Source organism: Pecten maximus, chromosome 4 (genome assembly GCF_902652985.1).
Source record: "Pecten maximus chromosome 4, xPecMax1.1, whole genome shotgun sequence".
NCBI lineage: Eukaryota > Metazoa > Mollusca > Bivalvia > Pectinida > Pectinidae > Pecten > Pecten maximus.
The window spans coordinates 557377-579092 of record NC_047018.1 but is presented as its reverse complement, the minus strand read 5'-3'; the positions used below and the strand labels follow the sequence as shown (position 1 = coordinate 579092).

Below are 21716 nucleotides of genomic sequence, written 5' to 3'. Positions count from 1 at the left end.
GTAGTTGGTTAACATCAAACTACCACACTTCACGTAACAACAAGAGGCCCAGAGGGCCTGTATCGCTCATCTGGTTGGATTTGACCAAACGTCAAAATATTTTCATGTTCAATTTGTTAATAGCTTTATTTGTTGATGCATAACAATGTTATATATTTCAAAAATACTGCAAAGGAACTAATTATAACTAAAATTATATATAATAAAAGTTTCAAAATTTGTTTATAGCAATATAGCAAAATTACTCCCTTTCAGCCCCTTCGGGGTCATACACACAATTTGAAGTTTTTTTAATCCCTATCACCTAAAGATGTCATATATGAGTAATATATAACTCCTACCAATTACAATACTATCAGACAAATATGAGCATCATCCATTGTTTAGTTGCAGAGAAGAATTTGTTCATATCAATTTAGCCAAATTGACCCCTTTTGGCCCCATCCCTCAGCCCTGCGGGGGATCAGCCCCACCATTTGTACAATTTTGAATCTCCACCCCTAATGATGCTACAGAATGTACCAGTCAAATTTTGTTAAATTCCAATCGGTGGTTATCAAAAAGAAGTCAACTGACAACGGAAGACGGACCCCATGGTATTGCATAAGCTCACCTTCGCCCTTTCAAACAGATACAAAATTGGTTGCCCTTCAGCAAAGATTACTTCAGACTCAACTTGGTCAAAATCTTTTATGTTAAGTTAAGGCAAACTGTGATTTAAAGGATTTACTTCTATTTCCCATATTGGGCCTTGGTCCTCCAGCCACAGGGGGCCATAGTCACCATTTATGCAATATTTCTTCCCCTTCCCCCAAGGATGCTTCTGACTTTTGGTCAACATCCCTTCACTTGATTAAAGTTGATGGATGACAGATGGATGCATTGTCTTCAGACTAGGTGAGCTAAACAATAGGCCCATAGGCCTTAACAGTCACCTGAGTTTTGATATATTTTACCATATTTGGCCCCTGTGACCTTCAATGAAGGTCAAGGTCATCCATTTGAACAAACTTTGCAGCCCTTCATCCCAGCATGCTACAGACTTAATATTGGGTCTCTGGGCCTTTTGGTTATCAAGAAGAAGTTGTTTAAAGATTTTAGCATATTTGACTCCTGTGACCTTGAATGAAAGTCAATGTCATCCATTGGAACAAAATTGGTAGCCCTTAATTTATCCCTACATCCTACAGACCTAATATTGGGTCTCTGGGCCTTTTAATTATCAAGAAAAAGTTGTTAAAAAGATTTAAGCATATTTGACCCCTGTGACCTTGAATGAAGGTCAAGGTCATCCATTTGAACAAACTTGGTAGCCCTTCATCCCAGCATGCTACAGACCAAAAATCAGGTCATTGAGCCTGTTGGTTATTGAGGAAAAGTTGTGAAAAGATTTAAGCATATTTGACCCCTGTGACCTTGAATGAAGGTCAAGGTTATTCATCTGAACAAACTTTATAGCCCTACAGACCCAATATCAGGTCTCTGGGCCTGTTGGTAATGTGGATGTGTTGGTCCCCTGTTGGTACAGGATTTACAATGATTCATATATTTACTGACAAATTGGCCCAAAAGTAAAACAAAAAAACAAAAAATGATGGCATCCTCTACCTTCCAGTACACAATAATAGCAGTGCTGTTGATGGTCTCATAGAATCCTGGCTGCATCTTGGGGTTATACAAGGGCACTGAAAAAACACAGAAAGGGACTGTTAGAATGTGTGACATACAGGGTTTGTTACCGATAGGGGGTCATTATAGTGAGATTATAGACAGGGTTTGTTATAGATAGGGGGTCATTATAGAGATTATAGACAGGGTTTGTTATAGATAGGGGGTCATTATAGTGAGATTATAGACAGGGTTTGTTATAGATAGGGGGTCATTATAGAGAGATTATAGACAGGGTTTGTTATAGATAAGGGGTCATTATAGATAGATTATAGACAGGGTTTGTTATAGATAGGGGGTCATTATAGTGAGATTATAGACAGGGTTTGTTATAGATAGGGGGTCATTATAGAGAGATTATAGACAGGGTTTGTTATAGATACAGGTCATTATAGAGATTATAGACAGGGTTTGTTATAGATAGGGGGTCATTATATAGAGATTATAGACAGGGTTTGTTATAGATAGGGGGTCATTATAGTGAGATTATAGACAGGGTTTGTTATAGATAGGGGGTCATTATAGAGAGATTATAGACAGGGTTTGTTATAGATACAGGTCATTATAGTGAGATTATAGACAGGGTTTGTTATAGATAGGGGGTCATTATAGACAGGGTTTGTTATAGATAGGGGGTCATTATAGAGAGATTATAGACAGGGTTTGTTATAGATAGGGGGGTCATTATAGAGAGATTATAGACAGGGTTTGTTATAGATAGGGGGTCATTATAGTGAGATTATAGACAGGGTTTGTTATAGATAGGGGGTCATTATAGACAGGGTTTGTTATAGATACAGGTCATTATAGAGATATTATAGACAGGGTTTGTTATAGATAGGGGGTCATTATAGAGAGATTATAGACAGGGTTTGTTATAGATAGGGGTCATTATAGTGAGATTATAGACAGGGTTTGTTATAGATAGGGGGTCATTATAGACAGGGTTTGTTATAGATAGGGGGCCATTATACAGAGATTATAGACAGGGTTTGTTATAGATAGGGGGTCATTATAGAGAGATTATAGACAGGGTTTGTTATAGATAGGGGGTCATTATACAGAGATTATAGACAGGGTTTGTTATAGATAGGGGGTCATTATAGAGGGATTATAGACAGGGTTTGTTATAGATAGGGGGTCATTATAGAGAGATTATAGACAGGGTTTGTTATAGATAGGGGGTCATTATAGAGAGATTATAGACAGGGTTTGTTATAGATAGGGGGTCATTATAGACAGGGTTTGTTATAGATAGGGGGTCATTATAGAGAGATGATAGACAGGGTTTGTTATAGATAGGGGGTCATTATAGTGAGATTATAGACAGGGTTTGTTATAGATAGGGGGTCATTATAGAGAGATTATAGACAGGGTTTGTTATAGATACAGGTCATTATAGAGAGATTATAGACAGGGTTTGTTATAGATACAGGTCATTATAGAGAGATTATAGACAGGGTTTGTTATAGATAGGGGGTCATTATAGAGAGATTATAGACAGGGTTTGTTATAGATAGGGGGTCATTATAGAGAGATTATAGACAGGGTTTGTTATAGATAGGGGGTCATTATAGAGAGGTTATAGACAGGGTTTGTTATAGATAGGGGGTCATTATAGTGAGATTATAGACAGGGTTTCTTATAGATAGGGGGTCATTATAGAGAGATTATAGACAGGGTTTGTTATAGATAGGGGGTCATTATAGTGAGATTATAGACAGGGTTTGTTATAGATAGGGGGTCATTATAGTGAGATTATAGACAGGGTTTGTTATAGATAGGGGGTCATTATAGACAGGGTTTGTTATAGATAGGGGGTCATTATAGAGAGATTATAGACAGGGTTTGTTATAGATACAGGTCATTATAGAGAGATTATAGACAGGGTTTGTTATAGATACAGGTCATTATAGTGAGATTATAGACAGGGTTTGTTATAGATAGGGGGTCATTATAGAGAGATTATAGACAGGGTTTGTTATAGATAGGGGGTCATTATAGAGAGATTATAGACAGGGTTTGTTATATATAGGGGGTCATTATAGAGAGATTATAGACAGGGTTTGTTATATATAGGGGGTCATTATAGAGAGATGATAGACAGGGTTTGTTATAGATAGGGGGTCATTATAGAGAGATTATAGACAGGGTTTGTTATAGATACAGGTCATTATAGTGAGATTATAGACAGGGTTTGTTATAGATAGGGGGTCATTATAGAGAGATTATAGACAGGGTTTGTTATAGATAGGGGGTCATTATAGAGAGATTATAGACAGGGTTTGTTATAGATACATGTAGGGGGTCATTATAGAGAGATTATAGACAGGGTTTGTTATAGATAGGGGGTCATTATTGAGAGATTATAGACAGGGTTTGTTATAGATAGGGGGTCATTATAGAGAGGTTATAGACAGGGTTTGTTATAGATAGGGGGTCATTATAGAGAGATTATAGACAGGGTTTGTTATAGATAGGGGGTCATTATAGAGAGATTACAGACAGGGTTTGTTATAGATAGGGGGTCATTATAGTGAGATTATAGACAGGGTTTGTTATAGATAGGGGGTCATTATAGAGAGGTTATAGACAGGGTTTGTTATAGATAGGGGGTCATTATAGAGAGATTATAGACAGGGTTTGTTATAGATACAGGTCATTATAGAGAGATTATAGACAGGGTTTGTTATAGATAGGGGGTCATTATAGACAGGGTTTGTTATAGATAAGGGGTCCTTATAGAGAGATTATAGACAGGGTTTGTTATAGATAGGGGGTCATTATAGAGAGATTATAGACAGGGTTTGTTATAGATACAGGTCATTATAGAGAGATTATAGACAGGGTTTGTTATAGATAGGGGGTCATTATAGAGAGATTATAGACAGGGTTTGTTATAGATACAGGTCATTATAGTGAGATTATAGACAGGGTTTGTTATAGATAGGGGGTCATTATAGAGAGATTATAGACAGGGTTTGTTATAGATAGGGGGTCATTATAGAGAGATTATAGACAGGGTTTGTTATAGATACATGTAGGGGGTCATTATAGAGAGATTATAGACAGGGTTTGTTATAGATAGGGGGTCATTATTGAGAGATTATAGACAGGGTTTGTTATAGATAGGGGGTCATTATAGAGAGGTTATAGACAGGGTTTGTTATAGATAGGGGGTCATTATAGAGAGATTATAGACAGGGTTTGTTATAGATAGGGGGTCATTATAGAGAGATTACAGACAGGGTTTGTTATAGATAGGGGGTCATTATAGTGAGATTATAGACAGGGTTTGTTATAGATAGGGGGTCATTATAGAGAGGTTATAGACAGGGTTTGTTATAGATAGGGGGTCATTATAGAGAGATTATAGACAGGGTTTGCTATAGATAGGGGGTCATTATAGAGAGATTATAGACAGGGTTTGTTATAGATAGGGGGTCATTATAGAGATTATAGACAGGGTTTGTTATAGATAGGGGGTCATTATAGAGAGGTTATAGACAGGGTTTGTTATAGATACAGGTCATTATAGAGAGATTATAGACAGATTATAGACAGGGTTTGTTATAGATAGGGGGTCATTATAGAGAGATTATAGACAGGGTTTGTTATAGATACAGGTCATTATAGAGAGATTATAGACAGGGTTTGTTATAGATAGGGGGTCATTATAGAGAGATTATAGACAGGGTTTGTTATAGATACAGGTCATTATAGAGAGATTATAGACAGGGTTTGTTATAGATAGGGGGTCATTATATAGAGATTATAGACAGGGTTTGTTATAGATAGGGGGTTATTATAGAGATATTATAGACAGGGTTTGTTATAGATAGGGGGTCATTATAGAGAGATTATAGACAGGGTTTGTTATAGATAGGGGGTCATTATAGAGAGATTATAGACAGGGTTTGTTATAGATAGGGGGTCATTATAGAGAGATGATAGACAGGGTTTGTTATAGATAGGGGGTCATTATAGAGAGATTATAGACAGGGTTTGTTATAGATAGGGGGTCATTATAGAGAGATTATAGACAGGGTTTGTTATAGATAGGGGGTCATTATAGAGAGATTATAGACAGGGTTTGTTATAGATAGGGGGTCATTATAGAGAGATTATAGACAGGGTTTGTTATAGATACAGGTCATTATAGAGAGATTATAGACAGGGTTTGTTATAGATAGGGGGTCATTATAGAGAGATTATAGACAGGGTTTGTTATAGATAGGGGGTTATTATAGAGAGATTATAGACAGGGTTTGTTATAGATAGGGGGTCATTATAGAGAGATTATAGACAGGGTTTGTTATAGATAGGGGGTCATTATAGAGAGATGATAGACAGGGTTTGTTATAGATAGGGGGTCATTATAGAGAGATTATAGACAGGGTTTGTTATAGATAGGGGGTCATTATAGAGAGATTATAGACAGGGTTTGTTATAGATAGGGGGTCATTATAGAGAGATTATAGACAGGGTTTGTTATAGATAGGGGGTCATTATAGAGAGATTATAGACAGGGTTTGTTATAGATACATGTAGGGGGTCATTATAGAGAGATTATAGACAGGGTTTGTTATAGATAGGGGGTCATTATTGAGAGATTATAGACAGGGTTTGTTATAGATAGGGGGTCATTATAGAGAGGTTATAGACAGGGTTTGTTATAGATAGGGGGTCATTATAGAGAGATTATAGACAGGGTTTGTTATAGATAGGGGGTCATTATAGAGAGATTACAGACAGGGTTTGTTATAGATAGGGGGTCATTATAGTGAGATTATAGACAGGGTTTGTTATAGATAGGGGGTCATTATAGAGAGGTTATAGACAGGGTTTATTATAGATAGGGGGTCATTATAGAGAGATTATAGACAGGGTTTGTTATAGATACAGGTCATTATAGAGAGATTATAGACAGGGTTTGTTATAGATAGGGGGTCATTATAGACAGGGTTTGTTATAGATAAGGGGTCCTTATAGAGAGATTATAGACAGGGTTTGTTATAGATAGGGGGTCATTATAGAGAGATTATAGACAGGGTTTGTTATAGATACAGGTCATTATAGAGAGATTATAGACAGGGTTTGTTATAGATAGGGGGTCATTATAGAGAGATTATAGACAGGGTTTGTTATAGATACAGGTCATTATAGTGAGATTATAGACAGGGTTTGTTATAGATAGGGGGTCATTATAGAGAGATTATAGACAGGGTTTGTTATAGATAGGGGGTCATTATAGAGAGATTATAGACAGGGTTTGTTATAGATACATGTAGGGGGTCATTATAGAGAGATTATAGACAGGGTTTGTTATAGATAGGGGGTCATTATTGAGAGATTATAGACAGGGTTTGTTATAGATAGGGGGTCATTATAGAGAGGTTATAGACAGGGTTTGTTATAGATAGGGGGTCATTATAGAGAGATTATAGACAGGGTTTGTTATAGATAGGGGGTCATTATAGAGAGATTACAGACAGGGTTTGTTATAGATAGGGGGTCATTATAGTGAGATTATAGACAGGGTTTGTTATAGATAGGGGGTCATTATAGAGAGGTTATAGACAGGGTTTGTTATAGATAGGGGGTCATTATAGAGAGATTATAGACAGGGTTTGCTATAGATAGGGGGTCATTATAGAGAGATTATAGACAGGGTTTGTTATAGATAGGGGGTCATTATAGAGATTATAGACAGGGTTTGTTATAGATAGGGGGTCATTATAGAGAGGTTATAGACAGGGTTTGTTATAGATACAGGTCATTATAGAGAGATTATAGACAGATTATAGACAGGGTTTGTTATAGATAGGGGGTCATTATAGAGAGATTATAGACAGGGTTTGTTATAGATACAGGTCATTATAGAGAGATTATAGACAGGGTTTGTTATAGATAGGGGGTCATTATAGAGAGATTATAGACAGGGTTTGTTATAGATACAGGTCATTATAGAGAGATTATAGACAGGGTTTGTTATAGATAGGGGGTCATTATATAGAGATTATAGACAGGGTTTGTTATAGATAGGGGGTTATTATAGAGATATTATAGACAGGGTTTGTTATAGATAGGGGGTCATTATAGAGAGATTATAGACAGGGTTTGTTATAGATAGGGGGTCATTATAGAGAGATTATAGACAGGGTTTGTTATAGATAGGGGGTCATTATAGAGAGATGATAGACAGGGTTTGTTATAGATAGGGGGTCATTATAGAGAGATTATAGACAGGGTTTGTTATAGATAGGGGGTCATTATAGAGAGATTATAGACAGGGTTTGTTATAGATAGGGGGTCATTATAGAGAGATTATAGACAGGGTTTGTTATAGATAGGGGGTCATTATAGAGAGATTATAGACAGGGTTTGTTATAGATAGGGGGTTATTATAGAGAGATTATAGACAGGGTTTGTTATAGATAGGGGGTCATTATAGAGAGATTATAGACAGGGTTTGTTATAGATAGGGGGTCATTATAGAGAGATGATAGACAGGGTTTGTTATAGATAGGGGGTCATTATAGAGAGATTATAGACAGGGTTTGTTATAGATAGGGGGTCATTATAGAGAGATTATAGACAGGGTTTGTTATAGATAGGGGGTCATTATAGAGAGATTATAGACAGGGTTTGTTATAGATAGGGGGTCATTATAGAGAGATTATAGACAGGGTTTGTTATAGATACAGGTCATTATAGAGAGATTATAGACAGGGTTTGTTATAGATAGGGGGTCATTATAGAGAGATTATAGACAGGGTTTGTTATAGATAGGGGGTCATTATAGAGAGATTATAGACAGGGTTTGTTATAGATAGGGGGTCATTATAGAGAGATTATAGACAGGGTTTGTTATAGATAGGGGGTCATTATAGAGAGATTATAGACAGGGTTTGTTATAGATAGGGGGTTATTATAGAGAGATTATAGACAGGGTTTGTTATAGATAGGGGGTTATTATAGAGAGATTATAGACAGGGTTTGTTATAGATAGGGGGTTATTATAGACAGGGTTAATTATAGAGGTCAATATACCCCCTATACTGTATAACATATAGATTTATTAGTGTGTAGTGGACCTACCGTCTGTCTGAGTTGTGAAGTTGATATAGGCAGGGCTGCTTGTGTATCCGGTCACACAGTTGTTATAGAATGGCCGAGCCACAATGCTGACATTGTACTCTGTGTCAGGAACCAAATTTAAAAGAACCACTCTCCTATGTTTACTCTGCATTTCCTGAGGAAGACAGAATTATTTCTGATAGAAATTGTGACAAATATTTAAAACAGAGTGACTTTCACCTCCTTCAGATACACCAGTTAAGACCATTGTTGAAAATTCTGATCGTTACCATAAATGACAAGATACAGAATCTATACATGACTAATTTAAGTCAAGCCCCTGTCACAAATCTAGTATATGGATCAAGTATACTAATGTCATATATGTATAGTGACTGATGGCTCATATGGTAAGTATACTAATGTCATATATGTATAGTGACTGATGGCTCATATGGTAAGTATACTAATGTCATATATGTATAGTGACTGCACGGAACTCCTACAATTTACAAGGCCCCCGTAATGTGTACAGGCCCTATTGAAATGCTGAGCTGACTGCTCCTAATTCTCCCAACATGTATATCTTATCTAAGGCATCATACCCTAGAAGGGTAACAATGACATCAGGCGAGTGTTTCAGAGTTTTAATGGCAAATCTCTGCAAAGAATCAGACGATTGCTTTGCTTCTTCCCTATCCCACACAGCCTCCCTACCCCAACACAGCTCCCCCATCTCACAGACAACTTACCCCACACAGCCCTCCTACCTAACACAGCCCTCTTACCCCACACAGCCCTCCTACCCAACACAGCCCTCTTACCCCACACAGCCTCCCTACCCCACACAGCCCGCTTACCCCACACAGCCCGCTTACCCCACACAGCCCTCCTACCCAACACAGCCCTCCTACCCAACACAGCCCTCCTACCTAACACAGCCCTCTTACCCCACACAGCCCTCCTACCCAACACAGCCCTCTTACCCCACACAGCCTCCCTACCCCACACAGCCCGCTTACCCCACACAGCCTCCCTACCCCAACACTGCTCCCCCATCTCACAGACAACTTACCCCACACAGCCCTCCTACCCAACACAGCCGCCCTACCCCACACAGCCTCCCTACCCCACACAGCCCTCTAACCCAACACAGCCCTCCTACCCAACACAGCCCTCCTACCCAACACAGCCCTCCTACCCAACAAAGCCCTCCTACCCAACACAGCCCTCCTACCCAACACAGCCGCCCTACCCCACACAGCCTCCCTACCCCAACACAGCCGCCCTACCCCACACAGCCGCCCTACCCCACACAGCCCTCTTACCCCACACAGCCCTCCTACCCAACACAGCCCTCCTACCCCACACAGCCCTCTTACCCAACACAGCCCTCCTACCCCACACAGCCCTCTTACCCCACACAGCCCTCCTACCCCACACAGCTCCCCTACCCCACACAGCCCTCCTACCCAACACAGCCCTCTTACCCAACACAGCCCTCCTACCCAACACAGCCCTCCTACCCCACACAGCCCTCTTACCCAACACAGCCGCCCAACACCACACAGCCCTCTTACCCCACACAGCCCTCTTACCCAACACAGCCGCCCTACCCCACACAGCCCTCTTACCCCAAACAGCCCTCTTACCCCAACACAGCTCCCCCATCTCACACAGCCGCCCTACCCCACACAGCCCTCCTACCCCACACAGCCCTCTTACCCAACACAGCCGCCCTACCCCACACAGCCCTCTTACCCCACACAGCCCTCTTACCCAACACAGCCGCCCTACACCACACAGCCCGCTTACCCCACACAGCCCTCCTACCCCACACAGCCGCCCTACCCCACACAGCCCTCTTACCCCACACAGCCCTCCTACCCCACACAGCCTCCCTACCCCACACAGCCCTCTTACCCCACACAGCCCTCTTATCCCACACAGCCCTCCTATCCAACACAGCCGCCCAACACCACACAGCCCTCTTACCCAACACAGCCGCCCTACCCCACACAGCCCTCTTACCCCACACAGCCCTCCTACCCAACACATCCGCCCTACCCCACACAGCCCTCTTACCCCACACAGCCCTCTTACCCCACACAGCCCTCTTACCCAACACAGCCGCCCTACCCCACACAGCCCTCTTACCCCACACAGCCCTCCTACCCAACACAGCCGCCCAACACCACACAGCCCTCTTACCCCACACAGCCCTCTTACCCAACACAGCCGCCCTACCCCACACAGCCCTCCTACCCAACACAGCCGCCCTACCCCACACAGCCCTCTTACCCCACACAGCCCTCCTACCCCACACAGCCGCCCTACCCCACACAGCCGCCCTACCCCACACAGCCCTCCTACCCCACACAGCCCTCCTACCCTACACAGCCCTCTTACCCAACACAGCCGCCCTACCCCACACAGCCCTCTTACCCCACACAGCCCTCTTACCCAACACAGCCGCCCTACACCACACAGCCCGCTTACCCCACACAGCCCTCCTACCCCACACAGCCGCCCTACCCCACACAGCCCTCTTACCCCACACAGCCCTCCTACCCCACACAGCCCTCCCTACCCCACACAGCCCTCTTACCCCACACAGCCCTCTTATCCCACACAGCCCTCCTATCCAACACAGCCGCCCAACACCACACAGCCCCTCCCACACCCCTACCACACAGCCCCCTACCCACACAGCTACCCCGCCCTAACCCAACAAGCCGCCCTACCCACACACAGCCCCCTACCCCACACAGCCCCCTTACCCCACACAGCCCTCCTACCCAACACAGCCGCCCTACCCCACACAGCCCCTACCCACACAGCCCTCTACCCACACAGCCGCCTACCCACACACAGCCCCTCTACCCACACAGCCCTCCCTACCACCAACAAGCCCCTACCACACAGCCTCTTACCCACACACCCCTCTACCCACACAGCCCCTACCCCACACAGCCCTCCTACCCCACACAGCCCGCTTACCCCACACAGCCCGCTTACCCCACACAGCCCCCCCCAGCCTACCCACACAGCCCCCTACCCCCCACACAGCCCCCTACCCCACACAGCCCCCCTACCCCACACCCCCCACCCACACAGCCCCCTCCCACCACCCCACCCACAGCCCCTACCCCACACAGCCCTCTTACCCCAACACAGCCCCCCATCTCACACAGACAACTTACCCCACACAGCCCTCCTACCCAACACAGCCGCCCTACCCCACACAGCCCTCCTACCCAACACAGCCGCCCTACCCCACACAGACCTCCTACCCAACACAGCCCTCCTACCCAACACAGCCGCCCCTACCCCACACAGCCCTCTTACCCCACACAGCCGCCCTACCCCACACAGCCCTCTTACCCCACACAGCCCTCCTACCCAACACAGCCGCCCTACCCCACACAGCCCTCCTACCCAACACAGCCCTCCTACCCCACACCGCCTCCCTACCACAACACAGCTCCCCCATCTCACAGACAACTTACCCCACACAGCCCTCCTACCCAACACAGCCGCCCTACCCCACACAGCCCCCCATCCCCACACAGCCCTCCTACCCAACACAGCCGCCCTACACCACACAGCCCGCTTACCCCACACAGCCTCCCTACCACAACACAGCTCCCCCCTTCCACACAGCCCCCCTATCTCACACAGCCTCCCTACCCCACACAGCCCCCTACCCAACACAGCCCTCTTACCCCACACAGCCCTCTTACCCAACACAGCCGCCCTACACCACACAGCCCGCTTACCCCACACAGCCTCCCTACCACAACACAGCTCCCCCCTTCCACACAGCCCCCCTACCTCACACAGCCTCCCTACCCCACACAGCCCCCTACCCAACACAGCCCCCCTACCTCACACAGCCTCCCTACCCAACTACCCCAACACAGCTCCCCCCTTCAACACAGCCTCCCTACCCCACACAGCCTCCCTACCCCACACAGCCCCCTACCCCCCACAGCCTCCCTACCCAACAAAGCCCCCCATCCCACACAGCCCTCCTACCCAACACAGCCTCCCTACCCCACACAGCCCGCTTACCCCACACAGCCCCCTATCCCACACAGCCCTCCTACCCCACACAGCCCGCTTACCCCACACAGCCGCCCTACCCCACACAGCCTCCCTACCCCACACAGCCCCCCATCGCACACAGCCCCCCATCCCACACAGCCTCCCTAACCAACTACCCCAACACAGCTCCCCCCTTCCACACAGCCCTCCTACCCAACACAGCCTCCCTACCCTATGATGACATCTTATCTAACAGGTGACATTTAACCTTAATGTTGACCTGACATCTGATCTTACAGGTGAACTTTAACCTTAATGTTGACCTGACATCTTATCTAACAGGTGAACTTTAACCTTAATGTTGACCTGACATCTGATCTAACAGGTGAACTTTAAACTTAATGTTGACCTGACATCTGATCTTACAGGTGAACTCTAACCTTAATGTTGACCTGACATCTGATCTAACAGGTGAACTTTAACCTTAATGTTGACCTGACATCTGATCTTACAGGTGAACTCTAACCTTAATGTTGACCTGACATCTGATCTAACAGGTGAACTTTAACCTTAATGTAGACCTGACATCTGATCTTACAGGTGAACTTTAACCTTAATGTTGACCTGACATCTGATCTTACAGGTGAACTTTAACCTTTATGCTGACCTGACATCTTATCTTACAGGTGATCTTTAACCTTAATGTTGACCTGACATCTGATCTTACAGGTGAACTTTAACCTTAATGTTGACCTGACATCTGATCTTACAGGTGAACTTTAACCTTAATGTTGACCTGACATCTGATCTTACAGGTGAACTTTAACCTTAATGTTGACCTGACATCTTTATCTTACAGGTGAACTTTAACCTTAATGTTGATCTGACATCTGATCTTACAGGTGAACTTTAACCTTAATGTTGACCTGACATCTGATCTTACAGGTGAACTTTAACCTTAATGTTGACCTTACCTTACAGGAATCCCAGCGAGAACAGTAGTGTATATTGTAGAGTAGGTTCTTGCTACCACTGCTGTGACCCCAGGTAAGGCTGGCGTAGGTACTGTTAGCCATGGAGGTGATGTTTGTTACTTTATCAGGTTCAACTGTAAAACATGACAATTAGTGAATTAGTCAACCACCAGATGTGAAATAATATGCCAAAAATGTATATATGGTATATTTGTAATAAACAAACATACCGGGGTATTGCTAAAGCAATACATGTCCCCTACTGGCCCAACCTAAAAATAGTAACAGTGACCTTCTCTAAAACTTGAACTTGATCTGCAACTACTCATACTAAAGATACATACCAGCTTACATGAACATACCTTGAAGCATGGCTGAACTTACCTGATATATTATGTAGCTTTATCAAACTCCCTCAAGGAATGAAGCTACTCGAGTGCTGACAAGTTTTTGTGTTACCTATGTACATTGTAACACCTTTTGTCCACCCAGTTTCACCATTAAGGGACTAATATAACTTGAACCCATTCCCTAAGTATAAAGTTCCAGGGACAAGAAATCAAGGAGATAAGAGCCCAGACAAACTTTTTCTTTGAAGTAGGTCAGAGTGACCTACTTTTGATACATGACACATCGCCTCACTTAAAAGAATCCATACCATGAGTATGAAGTTTCAGTGACAAGAAGTGATGGAGACATACCCCCAATAAACTTTTTCTTTGATGTTTTGTTTGTTTTTGTTTAACGGTCAGTACCGGTACCTGGCAACTGCCCCACGTAGGTTTCGAACTCGCAACCCAGAGGTGTGTAGGGCTAGTGTTAATATGTCGGGACACCTTAACCACTCGGCAACCGCGGTGATATAGGTCTAAGGTCAACATGTAGATCAGAGTAACCTACTTTTGATATATGATACACTGCCTTGCAAAAGTTAACCCATGCCCATGTATGAAGTTCCAGTGACAAGCAGTGTAAAAGATAGAGACTGGACAAGATAGCAAATGGAAGGACAAAAGGAGAGAATGGAGGACACAAGGACAGAAGGAATGACAGAAGGACAGATGGAAGGACAGAAGGAAGGACAGAATGAGAGGACAGAAGGAAGGACAGAAGAACAGAAGAAAGGACAGAAGGACAAAAGGATAGAAGGAGAAAGGAAGGACAGGACAGAAGGAGAGAAGGAAGGAGAGAATGAAGGAGATAAGGAAGGACAGAAGGACAGATGAACAGAAGGAAGGAGAGCAGGACAAAAGGACAGAAGGAAGGACAACAGGATGGAAGGACAGAAGGAAGGACAAAAGGACAGAAGGACAGAAAGAAGGACAACAGGACAAAAGGACAGAAGGAAGGACAACAGGACAAAAGGACAGAAGGAAGGACAACAGGACAAAAACACAGAAGGAATGACAACAGGACAAAAGGACAGAAGGAAGGACAACAGGATGGAAGGACAGAAGGAAGGACAAAAGGACAGAAGGTCAGAAAGAAGGACAACAGGACAAAAGGACAGAAGGACAACAGGACAAAAGGACAGAAGGAAGGACAACAGGACAGAAGGAAGGACAACAGGATGGAAGGACAGAAGGAAGGACAAAAGGACAGAAGGAAGGACAACAGGACAGAAGGACAGAAAGAAGGACAACAGGACAGAAGGACAGAAGGAAGGACAAAAGGACAGAAGGACAGAAGGACAACAGGACAAAAGGAGAAAAGGAAGGACAACAGGACAAAAGGACAGAAGGAAGGACAACAGGACAGAAGGACAAAAAGAAGGACAACAGGACAGAAGGACAGAAAGAAGGACAACAGGACGGAAGGACAGAAGGAAGGACAAAAGGACAGATGAACAGAATGAAGGACAGCAGGACAAAAGGAAGGACAGGACAGCAAGACAGAAGGAGAAGGACAGGACAGAAGGACAGCAGGACAGAAGGAAGGAAGGAATTGTTTAAGGAGGGAGGGATGGTTTGGTTTGGTTTATTTTGTACCACACTACATTACATATCACACATTTCTACAGGAGTACTTTTATACAGAAGTACATTTATACAGATTCGAAGCACTTTTCTACATTTGTACATTTCTACAGAAGCAATTTTCTACAGAAGTATTTTTCTACAGAAGTACATTTCTACAGAAGTACATTTCTACAAAAGTACATTTCTACAGAATAACATTTCTACAGAAGTACATTTCTACAGAAGTATTTTTCTACAGAAGTACATTTCTACAGAAGTACATTTTTTAAAGAAGCAATTTTCTACAGAAGTACATTTCTACAGAAGTACATTTCTACAGAAGTATTTTTATACAGATTAGAAGCACTTTTCTTCAGAAGTACATTTCTACAGAAGTACTTTTCTACAGAAGTATTTTTCTACAGAAGTACATTTCTACAGAAGTATTTTTCTACAGAAGTACATTTCTACAGAAGTATTTTTCTACAGAAGTATTTTTCTACAGAAGTACTGAGGCCACTCATAGGTGCAGTGCACTATGGCTTAAAACAAAGAAGTAAAGCTTAAAGTATATAAAATGGCAGAAAATAGGAAGACTATTTTATCTTTTCAAATAATTTTACATTCCTCGATTGTTACTGAATCATGTTATTTTCAGGAATGTGAAGTGACTCTGAATAGGCTGTGGTTTCATTTGACATACTACTATCAACTGCTTTAAACCAAGCAAACTCTTTATTGCTATCGGAATCTTTGTTGCAGAAATGAGCTAGGTTTCACCTCATACTTCAACCAACTCAACCAACACGGCCATTTTTTCTTTCATACCTTTCCTCCTTTCTTTTCCTTGGATGAAATCCAGACAACATCGAAAGGAATGACACCAGAAAAAATCAGAAGTATTCTACTTTCAGTTGAAGTCTCAATCACAGATAATACAGAAATAGATTTGATATATAGGAACAGAAGATACCCTGAGGGGTTCTGAATAATTCAGACCTCACTGGGGACCATTATAGGTGCTAAAGGACAGCACCTAAAAGTTGGTTCCCTTTCACCCAAAGATGCTTCATACTAAATATGGAACAAAACGTGTCATTTTTACACTAGAACAAGCATACTTCCCCTATTGGGCCCTGCCCCTCAGGCTCCTTGCATGCCCCCCTGCAGGCCCCCCTGCAGGCCCAGACCCACCATTGGCTCCCTTTCACCCAAGGACTTTTCAAACAAATCCATCGAGTTATTATGGACAATGTGCCATGCTATAAGCTCACAGGCCATTTTGTGTTTTTGTCCTTAAGAGATCATAAGAGATTATTCTTCACAGGATACCAGTACTTACCAGGAGGGTTGATTTTGAACATTTTAGTCACAGGTGGATCAGACCTTCGCAGGTTGTTTGTAATGTTGATACGGAAAGTATGTTCTCCGACATGGGCACTAAGCCAAAAACAGACAGCTTGAGTGGAGGTGGTGTTTAATTTAGGGCATCTGCCCCACTGATGGCCGCTGTAAATATCAACAAAAACAGCCAGATCATTAATTGTAACTTAAATTCTGCAATTTCAAAATATGCTTTTTTTTTAAATTCAAGTTTCTGTTTCGTTAATTGAAAAGAGTAATACAGTTGAACCTGGTCTAAAGCCCATCTCTATATAACAAGATTTACACCTGTTGCAATAGCCGTGATCTGTCAGTATGTTTACATGTAATAATGTCTCACCTGTCCAGATCTGTCAGTATGTTTACATGTAATAATGTCTCACCTGTCCTGATCTGTCGGTATGTTTACATGTAATAATGTCTCACCTGTCCTGATCTGTCAGTATGTTTACATGTAATAATGTCTCACCTGTCCTGATCTGTCAGTATGTTTACATGTAATAATGTAACACCTGTCCAGATCTGTCAATATGTTTACATGTAATAATGTCTTACCTGTCCTGATCTGTCAGTATGTTTACATGTAATAATGTCTTACCTGTCCAGATCTGTCAATATGTTTACATGTAATAATGTCTTACCTGTCCAGATCTGTCAGTATGTTTACATGTAATAATGTCTCACCTGTCCCGATCTGTCAGTATGTTTACATGTAATAATGTCTCACCTGTCCAGATCTGTCAGTATGTTTACATGTAATAACGTCTCACCTGTCCTGATCTGTCAGTATGTTTACATGTAATAATGTCTCACCTGTCCAGATCTGTCAGTATGTTTACATGTAATAATGTCTCACCTGTCCAGATCTGTCAGTATGTTTACATGTAATAATGTCTCACCTGTCCAGATCTGTCAGTATGTTTACATGTAATAATATCTCACCTGTCCAGATCTGTCAGTATGTTTACATGTAATAATATTTCACCTGTCCAGATCTGTCTATGTTTACATGTAATAATGTCTCACCTGTCCAGATCTGTCAGTATGTTTACATGTAATAATGTCTCACCTGTCAGTATGTTTACATGTAATAATATTTCACCTGTCCTGATCTGTCTATGTTTACATGTAATAATGTCTCACCTGTCCTGATCTGTCAGTATGTTTACATGTAATAACGTCTCACCTGTCCAGATCTGTCAATATGTTTACATGTAATAATGTCTCACCTGTCCAGATCTGTCAGTATGTTTACATGTAATAATGTCTCACCTGTCCAGATCTGTGTCAGTATGTTTACATGTAATAATGTCTCACCTGTCCAGATCTGTGTCAGTATGTTTACATGTAATAATGTCTCACCTGTCCAGATCTGTCAGTATGTTTACATGTAATAATGTCTCACCTGTCCAGATCTGTGTCAGTATGTTTACATGTAATAATGTCTCACCTGTCCAGATCTGTCAGTATGTTTACATGTAATAATGTCTCACCTGTCCAGATCTGTCAGTATGTTTACATGTAATAATATCTCACCTGTCCAGATCTGTCAGTATGTTTACATGTAATAATGTCTCACCTGTCCTGATCTGTCAGTATGTTTACATGTAATAATGTAACACCTGTCCAGATCTGTCAATATGTTTACATGTAATAATGTCTTACCTGTCCTGATCTGTCAGTATGTTTACATGTAATAATGTCTTACCTGTCCAGATCTGTCAATATGTTTACATGTAATAATGTCTTACCTGTCCTGATCTGTCAGTATGTTTACATGTACTCACCTGTCCAGATCTGTCAGTATGTTTACATGTAATAATGTCTCACCTGTCCAGATCTGTCTATGTTTACATGTAATAATGTCTCACCTGTCCTGATCGGTCAGTATGTTTACATGTAATAATGTCTCACCTGTCCAGATCTGTCTATGTTTACATGTAATAATGTCTCACCTGTCCAGATCTGTCAGTATGTTTACATGTAATAATGTCTCACCTGTCCAGATCTGTCAGCATGTTTACATGTAATAATGTTACGCCTGTCCAGATCTGTCAATATGTTTACATGTAATAATGTCTCACCTGTCCAGATCTGTCAATATGTTTACATGTAATAATGTCTCACCTGTCCCGATCTGTCTATGTTTACATGTAATAACGTCTCACCTGTCCAGATCTGTCAGTATGTTTACATGTAATATTATCTCTCCTGTCCTGTTATAAAAAACCATTTCTGTTGATCAGCTTTCTAAGTCAAACTTCACCTAAAATGTGTTCATTCAAGTACCAAATTGATGTAGAAATGGTGACTCTACTACTCTAAATTAAGAGATTTTTCCAAATTACAAATAAAAGTGGATTTCCTCATCTGCATGGGGAACAGAGAAATGGAGGTCTCAAGATTGTGCCATCAACCTCTTCCTAGGAGAGGACCGCTTTTAATTACCACATAAGTAACTAATCTGTTCACCTCTGACCTTAAAAGTCCTGCAAAAACTTATCCTGTGTGTTATGTGATGTTTAAAATGTGAATTTTTACAGTGATGCAGGACCGCTATGGGTGGATGAGGCTGAACAAAAGGTGCAATATGTCACTTAATCAAAGATGAATAGTATTTTGTTAAGTACAAACATGTAACCTTCATGACATTGAAAATTAGTTTGACCTTGATAAGATGAATGACTTCGTTTAACATTTATGAAAAATATTTTACAGTGACCTTGATATTGACAAAGGTCAATGTCATTACTTACACTGTCCACTCCCATGTGATGCTGATTTCACTGCTGCGGTAATGTGTTCCATAGAGAAGATAACAGGTAAGGTTCTTCCAGTTGTAATTAACACAAGATAGGTTCCCAGGTGTTTGTGGTGGACCTGTTTACAGACAATCACAGTACATACTCTAATCCAGTGACATTGATGTTCAGTGTAGAGGTTCAGTGTTCAGAGTAGGGGTTCAATGTTCAGTGGAGGAGTTCAATGTTCGGTGGAGGAGTTCAATGTTCAGTTAAGGGGTTCAATGTTCAGTGGAGGAGTTCAATGTTTAGTGTGGGGGTTCAATGTTCAGTGTAGGGGTTCAATGTTCAGTGTAGGGGTTCAAATTTCAGTGGAGGAGTTCAATGTTCAGAGTAGGGGTTCAATGTTCAATGTAGGGATTCAATGTTCAGTGTAGGGGTTCAATGTTCAGTGCATAGGGGTTCAATGTTCAGTGTAGGGGTTCAATGTTCAGAGTAGGGGTTCAATGTTCAGTGGAGGAGTTCAATGTTCAGAGTAGGGGTTCAATGTTCAATGTAGGGGTTCAATATTCAGAGTAGGGGTTCAGTGTTCAGAGTAGGGGTTCAATGTTCAGTGTAGGGGTTCAATGTTCAGTGCATAGGGGTTCAATGTTCAGTGTCGGGGTTCAGTGTTCAGAGTAGGGGTTCAATGTTCAGTGTAGGGGTTCAATGTTCAGTGTAGGGGTTCAATGTTCAGTGCATAAGAGTTCAGTGTTCAGAGTAGGGGTTCAATGTTCAGTGTAGGGGTTCAATATTCAGTGGAGGAGTTCAATGTTCAGAGTAGGGGTTCAATGTTCAGGGTAGGGGTTCTATATTCAGGGTAGGGGTTCATTGTTCAGGGTAGGGATTCAATGTTCAGTGGAGGAGTTCAATGTTTAGTGTGGGGGTTCAATGTTCAGTGTAGGGGTTCAATGTAGGAGTTCAATGTTCAGGGTAGGGGTTCAATGTTCAGTGTAGGGATTTAATGTTCGGTGGAGGAGTTCAATGTTCAGTTAAGGGGTTCAATGTTCAGTGGAGGAGTTCAATGTTTAGTGTGGGGGTTCAATGTTCAGTGTAGGGGTTCAATGTTCAGTGTAGGGGTTCAATGTTCAGTGTAGGGGTTCAATGTTCAGTGTAGGGGTTCAATGTTCAGTGTAGGGATTCAATGTTCGGTGGAGGAGTTCAATGTTCAGTTAAGGGGTTCAATGTTCAGTGGAGGAGTTCAGTGTTCAGAGTAGGGGTTCAATGTTCAGTGTAGGGGTTCAATGTTCAGTGTAGGGGTTCAATGTTCAGTGTAGGGGTTCAAATTGCAGTGGAGGAGTTCAATGTTCAGAGTAGGGGTTCAATGTTCAATGTAGGGATTCAATGTTCAGTGTAGGGGTTCAATGTTCAGTGCATAGGGGTTCAATGTTCAGTGTAGGGGTTCAATGTTCAGAGTAGGGGTTCAATGTTCAGTGGAGGAGTTCAATGTTCAGAGTAGGGGTTCAATGTTCAATGTAGGGGTTCAATATTCAGAGTAGGGGTTCAGTGTTCAGAGTAGGGGTTCAATGTTCAGTGTAGGGGTTCAATGTTCAGTGCATAGGGGTTCAATGTTCAGTGTAGGGGTTCAGTGTTCAGAGTAGGGGTTCAATGTTCAGTGTAGGGGTTCAATGTTCAGTGTAGGGGTTCAATGTTCAGTGTAGGGGTTCAATGTTCAGTGCATAAGAGTTCAGTGTTCAGAGTAGGGGTTCAATGTTCAGTGTAGGGGTTCAATATTCAGTGGAGGAGTTCAATGTTCAGAGTAGGGGTTCAATGTTCAGGGTAGGGGTTCTATATTCAGGGTAGGGGTTCATTGTTCAGGGTAGGGA

General features: G+C 42.3%; 1 protein-coding gene across 3 annotated transcripts in view; it reads right to left on the bottom strand.

Annotated features, from left to right (window-relative positions):
* LOC117324907 overlaps nucleotides 1-21716 on the bottom strand; it is an 85062-nt gene that overhangs the window by 17204 nt on the left and 46142 nt on the right. For 2 of the 3 annotated variants that reach the window (XM_033880744.1, XM_033880745.1), the window contains 5 exons: nucleotides 19867-19990; nucleotides 17070-17236; nucleotides 13770-13903; nucleotides 8770-8923; nucleotides 1609-1685 (listed from right to left, as the gene is read on the bottom strand). In XM_033880744.1, coding sequence (XP_033736635.1) covers nucleotides 1609-1685; nucleotides 8770-8923; nucleotides 13770-13903; nucleotides 17070-17236; nucleotides 19867-19990 — 656 coding nt within the window. The remainder of the gene's footprint in view (nucleotides 1-1608; nucleotides 1686-8769; nucleotides 8924-13769; nucleotides 13904-17069; nucleotides 17237-19866; nucleotides 19991-21716) is intronic. The other variant, XM_033880746.1, reaches the window with a different exon arrangement.